At 34.4% G+C, this 20,184-nt stretch overlaps 3 protein-coding genes across 4 annotated transcripts; 1 reads left to right on the top strand and 2 right to left on the bottom strand.

Moving 5' to 3' along the window:
* Positions 1 to 3,526: 3,526 nt before the first annotated feature.
* LOC134249793 (proton-coupled folate transporter-like) lies at positions 3,527 to 6,845 on the bottom strand. Its single transcript, XM_062732150.1, has 4 exons — positions 5,652 to 6,845; positions 5,448 to 5,531; positions 4,098 to 4,254; positions 3,527 to 3,895 (listed from the first exon to the last, which is right to left on the bottom strand). Exons 1-4 carry the CDS (start codon positions 6,751 to 6,753, stop codon positions 3,664 to 3,666), a joined length of 1,575 nt encoding a protein of 524 aa, XP_062588134.1. The 5' UTR covers positions 6,754 to 6,845; the 3' UTR covers positions 3,527 to 3,663.
* A 318-nt stretch (positions 6,846 to 7,163) lies between these two features.
* LOC134249832 (sterile alpha motif domain-containing protein 15-like) lies at positions 7,164 to 18,351 on the top strand. The gene is made up of 3 exons (XM_062732202.1): positions 7,164 to 7,320; positions 16,067 to 16,165; positions 17,865 to 18,351. Exons 1-3 carry the CDS (start codon positions 7,186 to 7,188, stop codon positions 18,063 to 18,065), a joined length of 435 nt encoding a protein of 144 aa, XP_062588186.1. The 5' UTR covers positions 7,164 to 7,185; the 3' UTR covers positions 18,066 to 18,351.
* Positions 8,549 to 15,743, bottom strand: LOC134249794 (uncharacterized). 2 transcript variants are annotated; one of them, XM_062732151.1, is made up of 7 exons: positions 14,516 to 15,743; positions 11,124 to 11,320; positions 10,804 to 10,912; positions 10,438 to 10,712; positions 10,054 to 10,277; positions 9,764 to 9,923; positions 8,549 to 8,907 (listed from the first exon to the last, which is right to left on the bottom strand). In XM_062732151.1, exons 1-7 carry the CDS (start codon positions 14,638 to 14,640, stop codon positions 8,741 to 8,743), a joined length of 1,257 nt encoding a protein of 418 aa, XP_062588135.1. In that variant the 5' UTR covers positions 14,641 to 15,743; the 3' UTR covers positions 8,549 to 8,740. The 2 variants fall into 2 exon arrangements, with proteins under 2 accessions (XP_062588135.1, XP_062588136.1); XM_062732152.1 differs by lacking the exon at positions 14,516 to 15,743 and adding an exon at positions 13,724 to 14,131 and having other exon boundaries at positions 8,550 to 8,907.
* Positions 18,352 to 20,184: the final 1,833 nt, after the last annotated feature.

Genomic DNA, 20,184 nt, shown 5'->3' on the forward strand with positions numbered 1-20,184 from the left:
ACATTTATTAATTTAAAATCAAGATCTCTTAAACAAATATTCTTACATTAGATATATACATGTATATAAAAAAGTTGTTACATCTTTAATACTTAATGAAACCAATGAAGATATTACATAATTGCACATTAACACATTCACACTATGGAATAGGATTATAAATACATTGACTAGATTTATGTAGTTGATATATACTCCCCGTCAATGAAAACGCAACATTCTAATTTTAGGGTGAAAAGTATATACGGGTTATAACTATATACCAAACACGTTAGGACATCTTTAACTTTGCCAAATCAGTTATTTAATGTTTGAATGGCTTTCATTTCATTACCGAAAGCATTAACAGATAACATTTATAAAACACCCCCCCTTGACCATTTAATCAAAACATGCTAGTCCGCTATGAAAATTATCATGTACGCATACGATTTTTACCCATTAGGTTTATCAATGTCTTTATCTGAGCGAAAAAAAATTTTTGGGCATTTTTAATTGCATGTTGTTCAGAAACTGCGGTCGAATTTTCTCTAACTTGGCGTAGTGTTACAAGAAAATGTTATTTATGCTACTGCAATACATGAGCCTGATGAGTCGTGATATAGTGTACATTTCAACACTGCAGCTCTTTTTTTCTTTATTTTAAGAATTTCCAGCATTAGCAATGAAAATCACATTTTGATGAAAAATAGGCATCACATCCGGTAAAAAAGAAAGATTTGTTTCCTGGCCTTTTAGCACAATACTTATGATTAACAGTTTCAAAACCTTGAAAACCCAAAATATTGTTTTAAATTTTATTAAAAATGCAAAAATTTGATTTCAGATAAGAGGGCTAAAAAGCAACTTCCGGTAGAGGAAGGAAATTCATTCAACCGTTAAATAATTGATTTGGCAAATATGTCTTAACTTTTTTGTACATAGTTATAACCCGTATATACTTTTCACCCTAAAATTAGAGTGTTGCGTTTTCATTGACGGTGAGTATATATCCCAGAAATTTTTGTTGAAAATTTTGCTTTGGGTTTTAATGTAGGCAAGTCCCTCTCAAGTAGGAACAAACAAATACAATATAATTAAGTGGAGATAAAATATTAATCACATGGTAATATTTAAAATAGAATTAACAAGTAATGCATTTAAAGCTTAAGCTTGAAAGCTAAATTATTGATATGTTAAATATATAAAAATTCAAACTCATTAATACTGATGATGATCATCCTGTAAACAAAGAAAAATACAAAGTACAATGTACATGTATAACATAAGACCAATGGGTTTAATGAATAATTCAGCAAATTTTGACAGAAACACATTTAAGTGAATACACTCAAGAGATTCTATACTGAAGACCAACATTTAATTTGTTTGGGAGAAATATTTTACATTACTTTACGTATGAAACTCAATATGAATCTCAAATAAAAGAAGTCAGGGATACAAGCTGGCTTTCAATTTACTCTGAGGACCATGATTCCACATCCTAAAGTTACATTACAACACAAACTTTTGGTACATACGTATGTATTTGGAATGATTTTTTTTGGGGGGTAGGAACAAGGAAGATAACCCACAACAAAGTCTAAAGACTCTGGCAAGAGTTACTGAGCATTAAAACAGATAACAGTATAACAAAACAAAATTAAAGCACTGCTGCTTGGACAGAAAAAATTATGTATAAATGCACATATGTATATAAACATATGTATTACATATTGTGTAAACATAAAATGTGTACTTTGGAAAGTTAAAACTCTAAATGTATGAACATGAAAGATCTGTGTAAAATAACGACGGTATGTTATAATAACATAACATTGAAAACATCATAATCATAAATATCATCTAATGCACTCCCTTCATTACATAGTAATAAGATTCACTCACACTGAAATGCAACTCAGATCTAGACATCCTTTTCAGATTTTAATATTAACATACATTAACAAAGACAATAACTTCCTGACTTTGGGGCCACCAACGTATAAAAATCTCAGCCTCTGCAAATCTTAGATTTCTGCCTCAGCTAAGATTTTCCAAAAAGCACCATGCCACAAACATTTCTGAGATTCACGAATGTAAGCTGCGATGTAAGAAAAATCTTAGAATTCTGTCAAGATTTCCAAAAACTCTGTACCATCAACGTTTCTGAGATTTGTCTGTCACATAACTTTAGATTTTTGAAAATTTTTAGAATTAATCTCATTGCTTTGACAACATTTTTTTTCTGAGAATGCATATTAATTAATAAACTTAGTTGATTTTGCAATATCAGATCTTAGATTTGAGAAAAAGACAAGTCTGAGTTTGAGAAAATATTTGTGGCAGAGTTATTAGAGAGAAAAACACAAATTTTTTGAAAAATTTCAGATTTGAGAAAAGCTCAGCATTGGTGGCCCCTAAGCCTGAAATAGATTCATCCCAATATACAAGGAAATTCCATTTTTTTTTTTTTTTTTGCTTATATAGGGATCATGTTCTTAATGTACATTGCAGGTTGGCTTTATTTTTCAATTTACAGCATTTTTGAAAATATTGTATTTTTCTTTTCTTGCATTTTCTTTTAACTTTTCATTTCCAGCATGCAGAAGTGAAACATAAAAAATGCTAGAAATTGAGGCATAATACCAAATATGAAATGTACAGTTACATGCCCTTATAATTACAGGAACACATGGCAGTAAAAATCAGGTAATATTGTATCAGCAACAATGGTAATTTCTTCAGATTAAAAAAAATAAGTAAAAAAAAAATAAAATAAAATCTTTGGGCTTTGATTATCTTTAGCTAAGTAGTAATTAGTTTTTACTGGGGGGGGGGATGATTGACAATGCAGTCATTTTTTTCTTCAGCACTGTTAGTACAAGATAAATGTCAACAACAGCAACACAACAACAACTGTAACTGAATTATAATTTTTCATTTTCCTTCAGAAATCAGCATGCTTGTAAACAATCAACAGAGTTCTTGAAATCTTTTTTCCACTGTCAGTCAATTGGACTGACTGCCCCAGGTAGATTGTCGGTCCAGACAGATTTTTATCAGTCCAACAAAATAATTAAACATAATTTTAAGAAGATTAAAATTGTATTTGAATTTTATTATCATTACATTTTGCAACCTCCATCATATACAAATATATATACAGGCGAATTTGATCATCGTATAACAAATTTCGTTGAATTCTTGTGGGAGATCAATTTTCTTCATAAGTTTTTAATCTGGTTCGATTTTTCTCACCTGGCTAATACCTTATCGCCGTCAAGAACTTGTTAAAACAATTAATCAATCATAGTTTGGTACTTGCCTTCATCGAAGAAGCCATTACGAGATACTGAAAAGCGATTAACAGATTATGTTCGTTCGGTCATAGGGAATTCGTACGAAATTTAGTCGGATTATTGCAAGTTGCTTTCTCAACATCTACCAGTCATTTGGACTGACACAGAACGTAAAGTGATCGGTCCTTGGTTGTTTTTATCGGTCTTGCCGACAGGACCGAAAGATTTCAAGAACTCTGAATCAAACAACCAACTGACAATGTATAAAATGATGGTTTGCTGGTATTTACTCCTCTTTTCTACATTTAAACTGAAACCACTAAAAATGGTTTCAAATTCTACCTATGCTGTATTGCCAGAAAAAAACTTCTTTATTAAAAAATCATACATCTACTGGCTCTGTTGCCTCCTCCTTGGATGACCTTGACCTTGTGACATTTGGTTGGGCTGTAGTTTTGAGCTCCGTGTTCTCGCTGGACGTGACTGGGATAACACTTATGTTCTTATCCTCATGGTTGGTGGGGAGGGGTAGCTCCTCTCCTGTCGTCATCTCTGTTTCCCCCTCCATTCTTTCATATTCCCCAGACTGGCCTGTTGACAAAAACTTGATAGCTCTGTCAATTCACAAAAAATAGCGAGAGATTATTAATGTTACAGAATAATTTATCAGAACATCAGTATGCTGTTTTAAGTATAAAGAATAAAATATGATCTAAATTCAGATGAAATGGATCTATTTTTTGAAAATCTTATTTAACCTTTTTTTTGGTGAAGATCTATTTGAAATAATGGAGACCATAATACTACTGTACTTACATAACAAATCCCACAGGAATGACTAGCAGGATGACGGACAGGACAAAGACAAATCCCGTGAAGTAGTCAATGCTGTCTGCGTAGAGAGACTGGAACATGAAAGGGGCCAGGAAGTACGTGATCCCCTCCCCACAATGCATCAAAGCAAACAGGGACCCTGAGGAATAAAAAAAAAATCATTAATTTTCATACAGGCTACAGTTATATTGCATATTAAATGTAAGCATAGATGAAGAGAATACCATCACCATAAAAATCAATAGTTCCTCATTGTGCCTTTGTTATATCATAACTAAATTAACAATCTGACACTTAGAACATACCATGATAGAGAGATTGGTTGGTTTTGACATGCAACAATTCAAAACACATTTTTCTTTACATTTAACAGAGTTCAGGTACTGTGTGCAATAGATAGCCCAGGCTGCTGCAACTGAACAAAAACACACCATAACCTTGATTTTGCCTGAATAACCTTAGTTTGAGGTCAAGATACACCTGTAAGTCATAATATATTTTTTTGGTTAAGTATGGCTTCCTTTGTTTCCCATTTGAATATATGACCTAGGACTAGAATTATGCCATTTTTCTGACTGAGTGACCTTAAACTTTTCCAATGACTCAGTCATGGTCACAACAAACTCTCAGATTCAAGGTAATCTTTGTACGGAGTATACAATTCCAAACATGAATGTCTTTTCATTTGAAAGAAATGGACTGAAATGAATAATAAATGTATATATTTTTCCAATATGTGCCTTTGGGTAAAAAACAAGACACATTTTCAGATCATAAGCAAACTTTGTTTCAAAATTAAGCTTCTGAAGTTATGGTCCCAGAAGGAAATAGTGGTTCTTATCATGCTTATAAAATCCTAAAAATTATTTTTTTGGAAGGAGGGATAAAAATAACTTCAAATAAACACTAGGGAATACATTGCCTAGCAGGTTTTCTGAGATAGTGTAAAATATTGCTTGCTCAAAGGTACCCCTATAATTTTAAAGGAACATTTTCCGACAAGCACTAGGTTTCATGAAGTTGAAAACTAATAAAATATTTGGGTACTATGTTAACAAGTGTACTTCAGGTATATGAGATATATCTCCTTTGGTACATTTATATACCAATTTATGCAAAAGTTCAGAGTGGTATAATGTTTACTGGTAATAATGAGACTTATCTGTAGTCAGTACCGGTACTTAAATACAATGGTGCAAAATTTAGCAATAAGAATTTAAGCTGGGTTTTACCAAATTGGTAAAATAAGCCAACGTAAGTACAGTGTACCCAGCAAAATATCCCTTAAAATGGCCAGACTTAACCTTTAGAAAACTGGAAGTTTTTTAATACCTTGATCAGCTGTTTCTATATTGTTAGCAACAACTGCTCTTAACATTGGAAAGGGAATCAGCTCCAATACCAAGAGGAAAATTGCTGGAATAGAATAACAATTTGATTACATATAAAAAAGAAAAAAAAAAAACAAGTTTCTCATCAATAAATTATCAAGAATGTTGAATTACATAAAATAGTACAGATTACAATTTTTCTTACCAAAATATATCACAACTTCATTCTGAACAACAGCTAACCAGAGTGTCCCCACAGCCTTGGAGAAAAGTCCCCCAAATGTGATGTGGATATCAGAGAACCAGTTCCTCAGCACGGGGGGAGTGAACAGCACCCCAAAAGATGCCACGCCCATGGCTACCGACAAGAAAACCCCAACCTTGTGAGACTGCCAGTGATAAGGAGATCCAGTGAAATAAAGAACAAGAGTGTTAATTTGTCCCAAATGAACCCAGGCATAACTTTGAAATGCTAAAATGGCTAGCCACATAATTAGAAGTTTCCTGTCTTTACATCTAAAAAACTTTCCCATAGGTCTGAATGTGTCTATACAACAGTTTTCTGTGTCATATCTATTAGGATTACTTATTTCAACTTTTACTTCCTTTACAAGGAAAAATGAAATCAGAAAAGCAATGCAGCCACAAATCAATGTGAACCAAAATGGTTGGTGAAACCCACTAGCTTGTACCCAGTAGCCAACCATAATATTAGCTATTGCATATGCTAAGCCATTTAAAGATTCTTGTATAGCAAGACGTGATGAGCGCTTCTCTTTTTGCGTTGTGTTAATGGCAAAAAATGTACTCCCAGCTAGGAATGCAGTCATACTGCCACTCAATCCTCTCAGGGCTGAAGCCATAAATAAACCATCCAATGTATAACTAGTGTACAGAATCAAGATGTAAACTAAAGAGTGAAGAATTCCTCCTAGCGAGGGCATCCACAGCAGAATCTTCCTCCGTGAGGTTCTGTCACTGACGGCCCCCAGGATAATTACAGTAATCACTGCAGGAAGTCCCTCTGCTATCTGTAAACTCAGGATGGCTAACGTGCTCTCTCTGTGAGCAACGTTAGACAGACTGGAGCCATTGCCACTGTACACAAATGGTTCTATTGCAGATGCTTTCAAGTTATTTTGTTTGTAAAACTCGGACTGAACGTACTCCTGGAATAACGGTAAAGTCATGTGTCTGGAGAGAAAGAAGAAAAAATACGCCACCTCTACTAAGTATGGCTGTACCTCAGATAACATCTCCATACAATGGGCATTTGACTGGCTAGCAAACCGTCTGACACTCTCCATTTTGAACAACTCTATATATAATTAGCTACATTCATAAAAACATGATAACTGTCATAAATATTGTCAACTCTGACGTTGTTGAAACCGGAAAATTTTACAAAGCGACACCAAGCGGTAAAGTTCGATAATCAAGAATTCATTGTATTTCCCGCCAAATGTCAATTATCTAAATAACGAGTTACTTTGTATATATATTTTTATGAATATTGTATTAAATTGTTGTTTTTATTTTTCTCATCAGAACAATACATTAGTGTAAGAGGACAATTGGACCCTATCGAAAAAACGCGTCATTATTATCATGATTATTGCCATTTAACTGTGACGTCACATGTTCCATATCATTGTGACATCATTTACTTATTGCCATTTAACTGTGACATCACTTGTTCCATACAATATTGTGACATCACTTTTTCTTATTGATAAATCATGTCTCACCAGGGTGTAAGATGTTTGTCTAGGGCAGAGGCCGCTGACATTCGTAGCAACATCCCTATTGCTGTTTACTGGTCAGATGATGACGTAGCAAATTGGATAGAAGAGAACGGTTTCCCACAGTACAAGGTAACAGTATGTTGCTAAAATTTAATATAAATTTTGAATATATTTATAAATATGCCATTGTTTTCGAACATATGTCATTGCACCAATTAGAATATATTTTAATAAGTAAATATTTATAGCATAAAGATGCACACGAACTTGAAATATATATGCAATTTTCATCTAATTTTGTAAATAAAAATTAAACATAACCCTTTTTGCCTTTATACAACTTGATTTTTTAAAGGGAGACGTTCATATTTATAATATCTTCCTTCACGAAATTAGATGGGGAGTGCCTACAAGCCCAGATAGCAAGACATAGTTGGGCCAACGTTGGCCCAATTTTTTTTCCAACGTTGGCCCACTGTTGGAAGTCCTACGTTGGCCCACGGTAATTTTGCTCATCGGCCCAACGTTGGTCCAACATGTTGGCACATTGTTGGCCCAACGTAGGTATAATTGTAAGCCAACAAATAGCCAACATTGGTAAATGGTTGGTTAGGTTGGCCCAATGTTGGCCCTCAGTTGGTCCAACATGTTGGCATATTGTTGGGCCAACGTAGATATAATTGTATGCCAACAAATAACCAACATTGGTAAATTGTTCGTTAGGTTGGCCCAATGTTGGCCCTCAGTTGGAAATGTTGGCATATTGTTGGGCAAACGTAGGAATAATTTTAAGCCAACAAATAGCCAACATTAGTAAATAGTTAGTCAGGTTGGCCCAATGTTGGCCCAATGTTGGAAATGTTGGCATATTGTTGGGCCAACGTGGGTACATATCCAAGCCAATTAACAGCCAACATATAGATACATGTAATGCTCATAAGAAGGACATGGAGATAACGATCAGTATTCAATCTCAAAGTCCATAAAACGATACAAAACAAGAGCAGAGCAAACACGGACCCCCGAAACATCAGAGGTGGGATCAGGTACCATGGAGGAGTGAGCATCCCCTGCTGACCGGTCACACCCGCCGTGTGCTCCATGTCATGATCAGGAAATAGGATCAGGAAACTGTTTCTTTAGCATGTTTAGGTTGGCTCTACCCTTTGTTGCTTATTCTCAAAAGATTGAGAGATGTTGCTCTAAGCTCTTTGTTGGCCAGTTGTTGGATATAATTTAAATCTGTTAAAACAAATTGAATAAAAAAACATATATCTGTTAATTATCCTTATAATGACATATATCATGATTATTGAAAGTGTACTCTTTATATACACATTTATATGCATTCACAATGCTTACGAGTAGAAAAAAAACCATTACAAATGATTATCTGTAAAAAGATTTTATATCAATTAAATTGTCAAAAAGTACAAAAGTAATATTAAAAAGATGATGAAGATTTTATATCAATTAAATTGTCAAAAAGTACAAAAGTAGTATTAAAAAGATGATGAAGAAAGTTTTTGGAAATAATTAATCAAAGTCTTTAATCCTGGCTAGCTTCCTCACTGTCCCTTTCCTTCTCTTTCTTTTTCTCCTCCCTTTTTCTTCTCCCCCCATCACGATCCTTGGCGTACCTTAGCCAGTCCTTCACAAGTCTTTCAATTTCATTGTCAGTCGCTGCACTGCAAAATTTATTTTTTCTCACAGCCTCTGATTTGAAAATAAAAAGAATGAATTTGCTTTGAAAACAAAATACTGGTAGAGACATCATCATGTAGATATTTATATGAAGACAATAAAAAATATTAACAAGTGCATTTTAATTTATAAGCTTTGGTATCTTTATCGTAAACAAGAGGCCCAAGGGCCACAGCGCTCACCTGAGCACATCGGCTAAGACAAAGACTTATCAAATCAGACCTGAAAGTTTACTGAGGTAAAGGGGGGAGAGGGCTTGAATTTTAACCCCCTCCCCCCTCTCTGGTCATATTTTGAACAAACTAGAAATCTACACTACCTGAGGATGATTCCATATAAATATCACTAATTATGGCTTTGAAGTACTTGAAAAGAAGATTTTAAAAGATTTCGCTATATATTCCTATGTAAAACTTGGGTCGGCCATATTGGCCCAACCCTAGCCCTGAGGGTCATGATTTTAAAAAACTTGAATCTACACTACCTGAGGATGATTCCACATGAGTTCCATCTTTCCTGGCCCAGTGGTTCTTGTGAAGATTTTTAAAACATGCCATCAAATTTTCACTATTTCTGAATTATCTCCTCTTAAATAAGGGCATGGCCCTTCAATTGAACAAACTTGAATCCCCTTCACCTAAGGATACTTTGTGCCAAGTTTGGTTGAAACTGGCCCAGTGGTTCTTGAGAAGAAGTCGAAAATGTGAAAAGTTTACGACAACGACGGCGACAGACGACGGACAAATTTTGATCAGAAAAGCTCACTTGAGCATTCGGCTCAGTTGAGATAACAATATTGTTTATGCAATAAAAATAACTAGATTGAGACAACTTGACAGAAAGATTTTCAATACTCTGTTATACTTACTTATAATTATGTCTTTTAACTTGAGACTTGAGAGCCCTCTTTTACTTCCTTTACCGCTCCAGTTCAATTGGATTGCCAGTGATGTTGCCATCAAAAATGAAAGTACTCTCCGCACACAGGTTTGCACATTGTCACCACCGATACATATTAGTTTTCCAAGCTTAAAATCACAATATGTAACTGTTTACTGATAAAGATACGTGTACGTAAAAATGATAAATTTGTTTTTGTAGAACATTATTTATTATAAAATATTTACAATAAGACAAAGTATTTATTCAAGTTTATACCATTATTTTGGTGGTTTCTTGGCTCTCCAGTTGCTCCTCTAAAGAGTCCAGTTCCTCTTGGGTTTTCAAGGGAAATTCAATTCCAATGTCTACCTCATTCTCCATGGTGGTAGTAGTTGTTCCAGTAACCTCAACTTTTGCCAATATATTCTGAAGTAATTTGGTATTAAATCTGACCTGTCCCTTTACATCCTCTAAAATAGTGAGGATTTTGATGTTCGTTGCTGAAAAGTAATCAATTATCTTTAACCACAGTAAAATCTGTTTGTATACAAAATCTCCAAAAATATTAAATTTATAGAATTTGAAAAATACATCTGTAACAAAACTTTAAAATATTGGTTCAAAATATACACGGTATACTTATAAATAATTCTCTTTTACCTGTCATTTGTTGATTTGGCGTTGAATCCAGTGCAGATTTAGATGAAGTTGGTGATGATGTCGAACTTGATGTTGTTTTAGTGGATGGGGTCGAGGGTGCTTTCCGTGCTGGTGATGCAAGTGAAGGCAGGGCAGGGAGTGGTGGTGGGTCCGGAAATTGTTTCTTTGATTTTCGAGGTGATCTTCGAAGGCTACCTGAAGTTTTGTCCTGGCTTATATTACATTCATTCTCTTCCTCGCTTTCAGAGGAAAGGGGATCATATCTTGGATTTGGTCTGAATAAAAATTAATGTATTAAACAAAACAAATAGGAATAACTTACTGAAGAAAAGTATAAGAAAATGTTTTAATAATCACAGCCAGTACTTTTTCTTTCTTTTCGGTACTGTGTCTGTTTCTTCATCTGCCTGGTCACTCTCTAAGTTTGAAGTTACTTCTGCTCTCGAAAGCCTTTTCCTAGCCTTTTCATAATCGTCTGGGTGTGTAAAAATAACAATATTATAACAGAATAAATTTGGATAATAACATAAATATATGATGTTTTCTGTTCTTCACTCATTATTATGTTCATTCTTTTTTCAAAATTTGCACTTTATATATGACTGTAAGAAAAAAATAGATAAAATTATTGTATGAACTTTGTAAGAAATTTCAAAGTATTTTTCAAGGAAAATATATATATTTACCAGATTCATACAACACTCGGATGGAAAGACACATGAAAGAAGGTGTAGGCTCCATGGACTGTTTAACAGCATGGTTTATTTTGTCCACATTTGTCCACATCGGCCATTTGCACTTTTTCTTGTCATCAGTGAGCCAGGTCTTAGGAACGACCGCAACAGAGCCCTCATCAATAAACTCAACCACTGCGTACATAGACCTATCACAGATCAAACATTTATCTTACGACGCTGTATACAAAATTATATATATTTAACTTCTTGACCTTATTTTCACACATATCTATAACTACAGTACATATAAAAACTACTTTCTTATGTAAGTTTTACCAGATAGTACTTGTGAATGGGATAGCCAAATATTTCCTTTTATGAGGAAGTAGAGTGCATTTTGCTTGGATGTCAGACAATTTACAAACACTTTCAGTAGTGCCTAAATCATGAACAGTTTGTATTCCAAGAAAACCAGAAGGTACCGGAATATCGAAGAAATCCTCCGAATATTTAAATGGTTGGTATACAACATAAGTGTCGGCATCATCTAAAATGATGTTTTTAACCACACCTATTTGTCCCCCTACACGCACGCAACTATCTTTCTGATTCAACTTAATACTAAATTTGGGAGTTGCTACTGATCCATATTGAATTCCATTTGAAAGACAGGGTGGCAAAGGTCCAATTTTGTGTTGTTTCCTTAAAACTGGATAATGTTTTTCAGGGGTTTTAGTACCTTGTGTATTCCTTTCCTCTGAAAGTCTACGGATAATCTGCTGTAAAGGGAAGGATGGTTTGCGCACCATACGTTTTAGTCTTCCCAAAAAATTTTCAAATGGAAAGGATGATACATTATCAAGATTCCCATATTTGGAAGCATCAGCTGACAAATGAACCAATCCATGAACATTATACACTAACATGTCTTTCCCATAAATTTGACTGAAATGTGTAACAAATGCAACAAGAAGATCATGAGCAAATGAACAATACATTTCACACAAACAATCATTCAACAAAATGTGAATTGCAACAGAGAGTAGCATGAAATTTTTGTACAGATTGTTGTGTACAACTTGCAAAAGAACAAGAGGACCTGTATACAACAGAAATTGTCTGAACTCTGTCGCTTTCCATCTATCAATGACATCTAGGGACCGTGGTTTTCGGGAAAATTCACATGGAATGTAATTTTTCAAAGACAATAATGATTCAGATATTTTGTTTACATCTTGTGAACCTAGTCTACACTTTAATGGTCCCCTTAGCCATAACAAAAGCAATCGTTTGACAACACCTAAACACACTAGATGCATGTAATCTATAGGGAATTGGGTCACCATGCCTACATTTATTTCCGCTAAAGGTGATATGCCTTTGTGGTGCTCTTCATCAGATAACGAGTCAAATGAGGGATCTGTTCGTATGGGTGCATTGGTTTCAGGAAAGGTCATTTTGCCTAAATGAACACCGCTCTGTGTACATTTGTCACAACCTGAGTAGCCAGAGTGGCCTTTGACACATTTCACAAATGCCCTTGCTGGAGTATCACAGATAAACGAGTCTATTGCTACACTGAAATGCTTGCCATGGATATCTAAGCCATTTTCTTGTATTTCCTTGTACTCTTCAATAAAGTTTTGAAGATAATTGTTTAGATTGTTTGGTTTGCTTTGTCCAGAGAATAAACCAATAATAAAAGGGGAATCATCAGTAATGTTTCTTATCCTACCAAGAATAGGCCAAAACTGATCATTGGTGCTTTTGAACAAAGGCAAACCGTCAATGTTTATTTGCAAAGCAAAACTATATTCATTTTCAAGGAAACGAAGGCATGGTTCAACCTTTTGAGATATGCTACTAACAATACCAAAATGATAGTATTGCCCTCCGCCAATTTCTGACAAATTATAAGTTGTTTGCGTCTGTAATAGAGTTCTTGGGTCTTTTCGCAATTCTGGGAAGTGTGGTTTTAAGATATCCAACAAAGATAACAAAGCCATATTTGGTATCTGAAATGTTGTAGACCATTCCCTAAGTTTTTGTGACATTGTCATCTTGTCCTCATTATCAGACCCACTATCTGAACTACTAAAAATATTGTTCGGGTGAATCATGTTGTCATCACTTGCTATATGTGCAGTATCTGAATCATGATCATCTTCACTCAGATAAAAACTCTGGTGTAAATCTAATTGTCTCTGAGAATCTGATTCCGATTCCATATTTTGATTTATCACTTGGACAGACTGATTTCTGGGTTCAATATATTCTACTGAATTAGCAATATTATCTAAGTCTCTGAGTGTTTCATTTTGATCTGTCCCAACAGTAGAGTTTTGGATGTTCTGTAAATCAGCCAAATGCCCAGAAACGCGTGACCTCATATTTCTTCTCAAAGTCCAATATGACTCAATTTTCCTAGCCATAATTGTTTGAAAACAAGGTCAAGTTTAAATTTAGATACTATTTGCCACCAAATAATTTTTAGATAGGTCTATGTCTCCTATATCGTTTTCACCTAAGTTATATATTTATCTGAAACAGAAATAAAGTTTCTCCAAAAATATCTTTTAAATCAAATACTCCAAGTTAATTGTTTACACCTGCACTCATAATTTCCAGGGTAATTCACTGGTAAACGGCCTACTGTGCATAGCCATCGGCATATGTTTACATCCAAGGCTGTAACTGGAAATTAAAAGTGCAACCTAATTTACGAACCAAATCCGGAAATCGGGAGATTTTCTTTCGGCAGCAGGCAAAGCCTATTTTAGCCCTCTCCCTAAGTACAAGTTTAGCTCCCACCCACAATGTAGTAAATTGTTGTAATTGTTTTGTTCAAATTCACATATTGCCAACTGACCTAATTTTTCACCCTCAACCCGATTATTTTTTATGACCCGGCGGGTAATGCTTTTCAACCGATTTTTGCCGAACAACCCCAATCCCATTCACTTATGTGAATAAAATTTTGTATAAATAATGAAAAAAAAAACTTGTACTAAAAAAGAATATATACATAAGCAGAACATTATATAATGCATACTTAAAGGAAAATAAATTCATGTTTACCAAATATGCAAACATTTTGATCACTGCAATGATGGTATTTTGATATGATCACTTGTAAATGGCGGATTGCTAAAATATTTAACATGTTTAATGCAGCGCAACGATGTATAGGCTTTAACATTAGGAAAAACCATCACATTGATTATTATACAAATGAATATATTTTGTATGAATTTTGATCAAGGACAAATAAGGTACTGGAAGTTAATAGTTACAGCTTAAGATTAACTCCTTGGTCTTCGGGCATAAACATGATAAGATGGAACCAATACATTTGGTACATTTGAAAATAATTTAAGGAAACAATAAGAATTTATACTCACATCTCTTTTTTGAAACAGCTATATAACCGTTGAATAATCCAAAAGTAAAATCCCGCTCTGTATATTGAGTCTGTAAACCACCTGTGGGTAATTGAATTTGACATCTCACACCACAGTGCCCGCATCTTGTTGTTTTAATCGCTCAGACTCCATTGGTTTTAACGACTGGCCTATCTAACTGTTTCAAAACAATCATGAACCTTGTTGGGTTACTTTGATTTATGTATACACGCATAAGCCTCATGTACATCCTGTCCCTGGGAACTTAATTCAGATGTCTTTTCATACGTTAATGCAGCGTTTTATTAGTTATTTATTTCAGAATCTGCTTCCTGAATTTATATTATTATTCTTTAATATTTTGCAATATCAGATAAATTTGAAACAACTATTTGACAAAAATTTGAAATCTTAGAATTTATTACAGGGACCTCAGCAAATTAACAAGTTTCATTAAAAAAAAGCACCAACGCATTTGCACTATCTTATGTTTCTCAGCTAACAAGAACACTGAATTTTAGATCGTAAAGCAATTGTTGGGCCAACATCGGGCCAATGTAACAATCCCAACTTAAACTTGAACACTAATTTGAACACTCATGTTTACATGCATCGGGCCAACACAGGGTCAATGTTCTATTAACAGCTCAATAAACTATTTTATATGGGATGCTTCACAAACGTTGGGCCAATGTTGGGCCAACTTTTAATCGCAACCTTCTTTGATGATAAAAAAAAATGGATTTGGTTTACGTTGGACCAACGTTGGGTCACTGTAGGATCAATGTAACCATCCAACTTAAAAACTATTATAAAAGAACACTCATGCTTACATCGGGCCAACGCTGGGCCAACGTACTATAAACAGCTAAATAAACTGTTTTTTTTTATAGGATCTGTCACAAACGTTGGGCCAATGTTGGGCCAACTTTATGACCCCAACCTTCTTGGATGATAAAGAAAACTGGAGTGGGGCCAATGTCGGGCCAACTTTATAATCCCAACCTTTTTGGATGATAAAGCAAACTGGAGTTGGGCCAATGTTGGGCCAACTTTATAAACCCAACCTTCTTGGACGATTAAGCAAGCTGGAGTTGGGCCAACGTTGGGCCAACGTAGGATTTCCAACATTGTTGAGAAACCTCACATGGTAGCATTGGCCCAACGTTGGCCCAACGTTGTATACCCAACGCCAACCATACAACCATTTGCCAACGTTGGCCCAACATAGTCTTGCTATCTGGGAGTATGTATACAGTGTATGGATAAAAACTGTTTTACTTTATTAAGTGTATTTTAGCCCCCCCCCCCCTCCCCTCGCTGCTGCCAGCTTATAGAAAATTCAAGTTATACCTGTCTGATCTGTCCCTGTGCCAGTATACTGGCATGGTTTACCGGGATAAACAAAGTCTTGGAGAAAAGGCTAGCTGCAGAACCGTCTCCGAAAAAATATAGACAAGTGGGCTATCCCAATTTTTTTTAGTCCGGCGAGCTACAGATCTGTAATCCTAACCATAACCATAACTAGAAACAGTTTTTTTTAATTTTCAGCGATGTTTCTTGGAAAATATTATAACAGGAAGAAAACTGATTGCCATTGATGCTTCCTCCTTGCCAAAAATGGGAATTCACGACTTTGAGCACATCAAGGTGCGTTTAATTTTAACCACTGGCATTTAACAATTATTTCTAAAAAAAGAAAAATTATTTAGAAGAACAACATTCAACTTTATGCATATGGAGGTACATGTAACTGACGATGTCTTAAGGAAAATACAGAGCACACACAAATTAAAGAATTATAAGATTTAACTTTAAGAAGAGGGGAGTGATGGAGGTGGTGGCTGATTATATCAATTACGTCACTATGCCACTTTTGTAGTGTTCTTCCTGATATACTTTATTTTAACAAATAAAAACACAAAAGATAGACTTGTATATTTCATTTAATAAAATATAGTATATCAGAAACTGACGCCAAGATCATCAGGCTGCATGGTTTACTTTATACGTAAATGTGAGTTGAAAGCTAGAGCAATATACATTCTGTGCAAGCAGTTTTACACTGATGTTCATGGGAATTTATTTCTGGTATCCCCCCCCCCCAAAAAAAATAAAATATGAGAAATAATCAAATTACTGATGCAACTTTTAATCCACGAAACTGGGGAGGGCTGTCAAATTTTGCTCCAAAAGGAATGCTGGATTTGCGTTAAGGTAGGATTCTTCTCACATTTCTTGTATTTAAAAATTATTTAAATTTTCACAGAATCAAGAGGACAATATCACTAAGTGATGGTATCAGTGAGATTAAATTTGACCATTTAATATTAGAGGCAAGGTCAGGTCAAGGTCATTACCTTTTCCATGGACATAAAGAATAAAAAATTACTGTTTTCAGTCATGTGATCCCTACTTGTAATTCAAAAGATTGAATGTTATTCTTTTTGCATAAAAAGATACCACCATATTGGGCCTATAAGATGATATTACCAAATTGACATGGATTATTTAAATGAAATGGATATTTGCTAATCCGAATTTCCTCTACTTTTCTTAAATTTTTAGGATTTATTAGTTATTTTTATATGCTTCCTATATTTAACTTTTTCCAGTTTTCACATATAGTAAAGTTGTCAGATTAAGGTACAAAATGGTACAAAAACTGAAAGTTTTGATCGTTTACTAAGAGAGAAAAAACACTTTTGAAGGATTTTTGGCTCAAATCTGTACTTAGATTTGAAGCATTTAAAAGCCACCATAGTTCTAGTATGAGTGAAAAATCTTATTCATTTGATATATTTTGAAACTTTAGTCCCTTATTATTAATTTAAATTACATTTGAAAATTTCGTCTAGTCTTTGATTGTGTAAAAATTATAACTAAATTCAATGTTCTATAATAATTTTGAGAAGCAGAAAAGAGGATATTTTCATACGCCACCATTCCGCCAAAAATATAGTCCCTGCTAGTTTTCAAACGCGGTTTACCATTTCTATTTAAAGTTGTATAATTGTGATGAGGAAAGAAAAATATGGTCTTGTAAATCTCTTACATCTAAATATATAAGACAAATGTACTTTGAATATTCCATCTAGTCAGAAACCAAAGAAGAATCCTACCTTAAATGGAATTATACATTAGATTGACAAACAGACCAAGTTTTTTTTAATCACAAGCTTATAAAAGTGAACAGAGAAGTAATGAACATTATTTAATGAATTCACGTTCTGTTTCCTGTTTCATTCTCATATAGAAATTCTGGAAATTCGCCCGTCACTTTTTTTCAAAAAGATTCATTGGGGGTATTATTGTTTCAACAGTGCTTCTATAATTGTTGTTATTTTAGCAAATAACGGCTTTAGTTCGGGATTTGTTGGGAATACCTAAATACCCCATGAAGAGAGAAGTTCGGATGAGGGACCCTCGGATAGCGTACCTGGAGTTAAAGCGCCGGACGGGCAGAGAAATGGATAGTACCACCTTCAATATCTTCTTGTTTGACAACCGACACTTCTTTCCACAGAAGAGAAAATCAATCTCACAGTAATGGAGATATCTAGATTCATTTTACCGTCTTAATTATGTTTGATGGCATTTTTATACAATAGCTGCAGTGATGTTTTATTTTTTTGTCATTTCTTTTAACAACTTCACTTGATATATGGTTCAGACATTTATATGTCAAGAAAAAAAGTCACAAAATTGGACTTTATTTTGGCAGAAGAAAAATATGTTTAAGAAATTACACCCTTTTCTTGACGGAAAAAGTACACAAAGACAAGCAATTGGTATGATGTGTTTTAATCCAATAAATTTTGCATGAAATATACAAATCATCAATAGTCACTTTTTTTCCGCTCAAGTCCCCTACCGGAGCAAATCGCCTGAATTAGGAAATCAAGTGTATGCATTAAAAGTAGGCGGCAATGAAAATGATACAGATATTTTTTTACAGAGGAACAGTGAAAATATCATTATAACAGTATATAAGCATGGTCTTCCATGGAATTTGATTGCCTTTCTAAGAACAGCCAAGAACTGTCACTGAGGTGTTTCAAAGATAAATCCAAAAAGGTTAAAAATATTACCAGTATTTGGATACATTTGCACAAAATTTTGATTTCAAATGTGATCTGGTTTGTTTATAAAATTTCAAATCTTAACAACATCTGAAAAACTAAACTTCAAAAACATTAATTGATGTTTACATAAAAAGTCGTCTAACTCGTCCACTTCATGAAAATTAATACTTTAGTAACACCCCCTCCTTGGTATCTCTAAAATACAACGTTTAAAAATTTCTTCTGAATCGAATAGACTACGCACAGGAGGAAAAATTTAGCATAAATCTAATTAAATCCAATATCTTGTCTCATTGGCATTCTGTATTTCATGATAAATCAAATTTTTGAAATATTATTTTTCGAAATCTTTTACATATATATTGATTGGGAATTGGCAAAAACATGGTGCATTTTTTGAAAATTTAAATTACAATACGTCGTAAACCAGTTGTAAAACAACAGAATTCTTTTAAATACAAATGTTCACTATAAATGCATAATCTATAGAGAAGTATACACGTATAGTAGTGCCCTATCGGTGCTTGGGGATGGAACCCTCTGCACATAAAGATCTCTACCCCGAAAGCTGTTAGATTTTTTTTTTCATAAACTAATTCTCGATGACATATACACGGAATATTCAAACTGAAAGAAATATCTTATACAATCCTTTTATAAAATTCACACATACTAACAATACTCAATAATTTTGTTGTGTATACGTATATAGCTGTGATTTTTTTTAAGAGTAGAAGAGCACCACCTTCAAACTTGATAATTCTGAACGTCTTCGATCTCACAGTGTTCCAATAAAGATATTTACAACAAAAATAACTTCTGAACAAAACACTAGTACACCACAACGACGGATCCACGGAAAATTCCAACTACACATCACCAGCCGCCACCATCTCCAATCCCACTCAGCATGTGGAGTTTCAATTCTCGCATTTTGATGCCTTAAAATGTCACTCTACAAGTAAACAAAACAAAGCTTATAGAGAAACAATAAGCGGAAATCAATTTTGAGAATCGACGATGAAACTTGGCAGCTCTTTGTTCTCAGTGCACCAGGAATTCAGTATTCAGAAAATGAATCTTAATATTAGCACACTCTCTCAATGAAGTCTTCCTCATCCTCGCAAAGCCATAAGTCCTCTGTCAACACGTTGGTATTGGACGGTGCAACGTGTTGACACAGGACCCCTGGCTTTGCGAGGCTAAGTCTTCCTGTACGCCTCGGTAATATGTTACACAATGAAGCTAAACAAAATGTAAATTCTTCAAACGGACATACTTAAGAGAAATAAATCCCTTTTAAAAAAAACATCTGCTTTACTTTCAGGCGCGGATCCAGAAATTTTTCCGGGGGAGGGGGAATAAAAAAAAAAAAATTCCGACACAGAAATTTCTTGACAAGCAGAAAAAAAGTTAAACTCGGTCTCCAAACATGAAAAACCTATTGGGGGGGGGGGGGGGGGGGGGGGCTTTTAAAGCTTTGTACCAGTGACTTTTCATACTAATATCACATAGATCTGTGTTTTCAAGGAGGGGTCCATAATCACTTTTACTTGGTTTAGAATAAACATTTAAAAACTCTGC

The sequence above is a fragment of the Saccostrea cucullata genome, unplaced genomic scaffold (assembly GCF_032062105.1).
Source record: "Saccostrea cucullata isolate Sc308-1 unplaced genomic scaffold, CSIRO_AGI_Scuc_v1 ctg160, whole genome shotgun sequence".
Lineage (NCBI taxonomy): Eukaryota > Metazoa > Mollusca > Bivalvia > Ostreida > Ostreidae > Saccostrea > Saccostrea cuccullata.

What these genes read in the sequence shown, in the direction of transcription:
- LOC134249832 (XM_062732202.1), top strand. Translation starts at nt 7,186, where the DNA reads ATGTCTCACCAGGGTGTAAGATGTTTGTCTAGGGCAGAGGCCGCTGAC. An exon ending in ACGGTTTCCCACAGTACAAG is followed by an intron (nt 7,321 to 16,066) that starts GTAACAGTATGT and finishes TTTAATTTTCAG; the next exon opens with CGATGTTTCTTGGAAAATAT. An exon ending in ACGACTTTGAGCACATCAAG is followed by an intron (nt 16,166 to 17,864) that starts GTGCGTTTAATT and finishes TTGTTATTTTAG; the next exon opens with CAAATAACGGCTTTAGTTCG.
- LOC134249793 (XM_062732150.1), bottom strand. Translation starts at nt 6,753, where the DNA reads ATGGAGAGTGTCAGACGGTTTGCTAGCCAGTCAAATGCCCATTGTATG. An exon ending in TGAAGTTGTGATATATTTTG is followed by an intron (nt 5,532 to 5,651) that starts GTAAGAAAAATT and finishes ATTCTATTCCAG; the next exon opens with CAATTTTCCTCTTGGTATTG. An exon ending in ATTCCTGTGGGATTTGTTAT is followed by an intron (nt 3,896 to 4,097) that starts GTAAGTACAGTA and finishes GTGAATTGACAG; the next exon opens with AGCTATCAAGTTTTTGTCAA.
- LOC134249794 (XM_062732151.1), bottom strand. Translation starts at nt 14,640, where the DNA reads ATGCGGGCACTGTGGTGTGAGATGTCAAATTCAATTACCCACAGGTGG. An exon ending in GTACCGAAAAGAAAGAAAAA is followed by an intron (nt 10,713 to 10,803) that starts GTACTGGCTGTG and finishes ATTTTTATTCAG; the next exon opens with ACCAAATCCAAGATATGATC. An exon ending in GCCAAATCAACAAATGACAG is followed by an intron (nt 10,278 to 10,437) that starts GTAAAAGAGAAT and finishes ATTACTTTTCAG; the next exon opens with CAACGAACATCAAAATCCTC.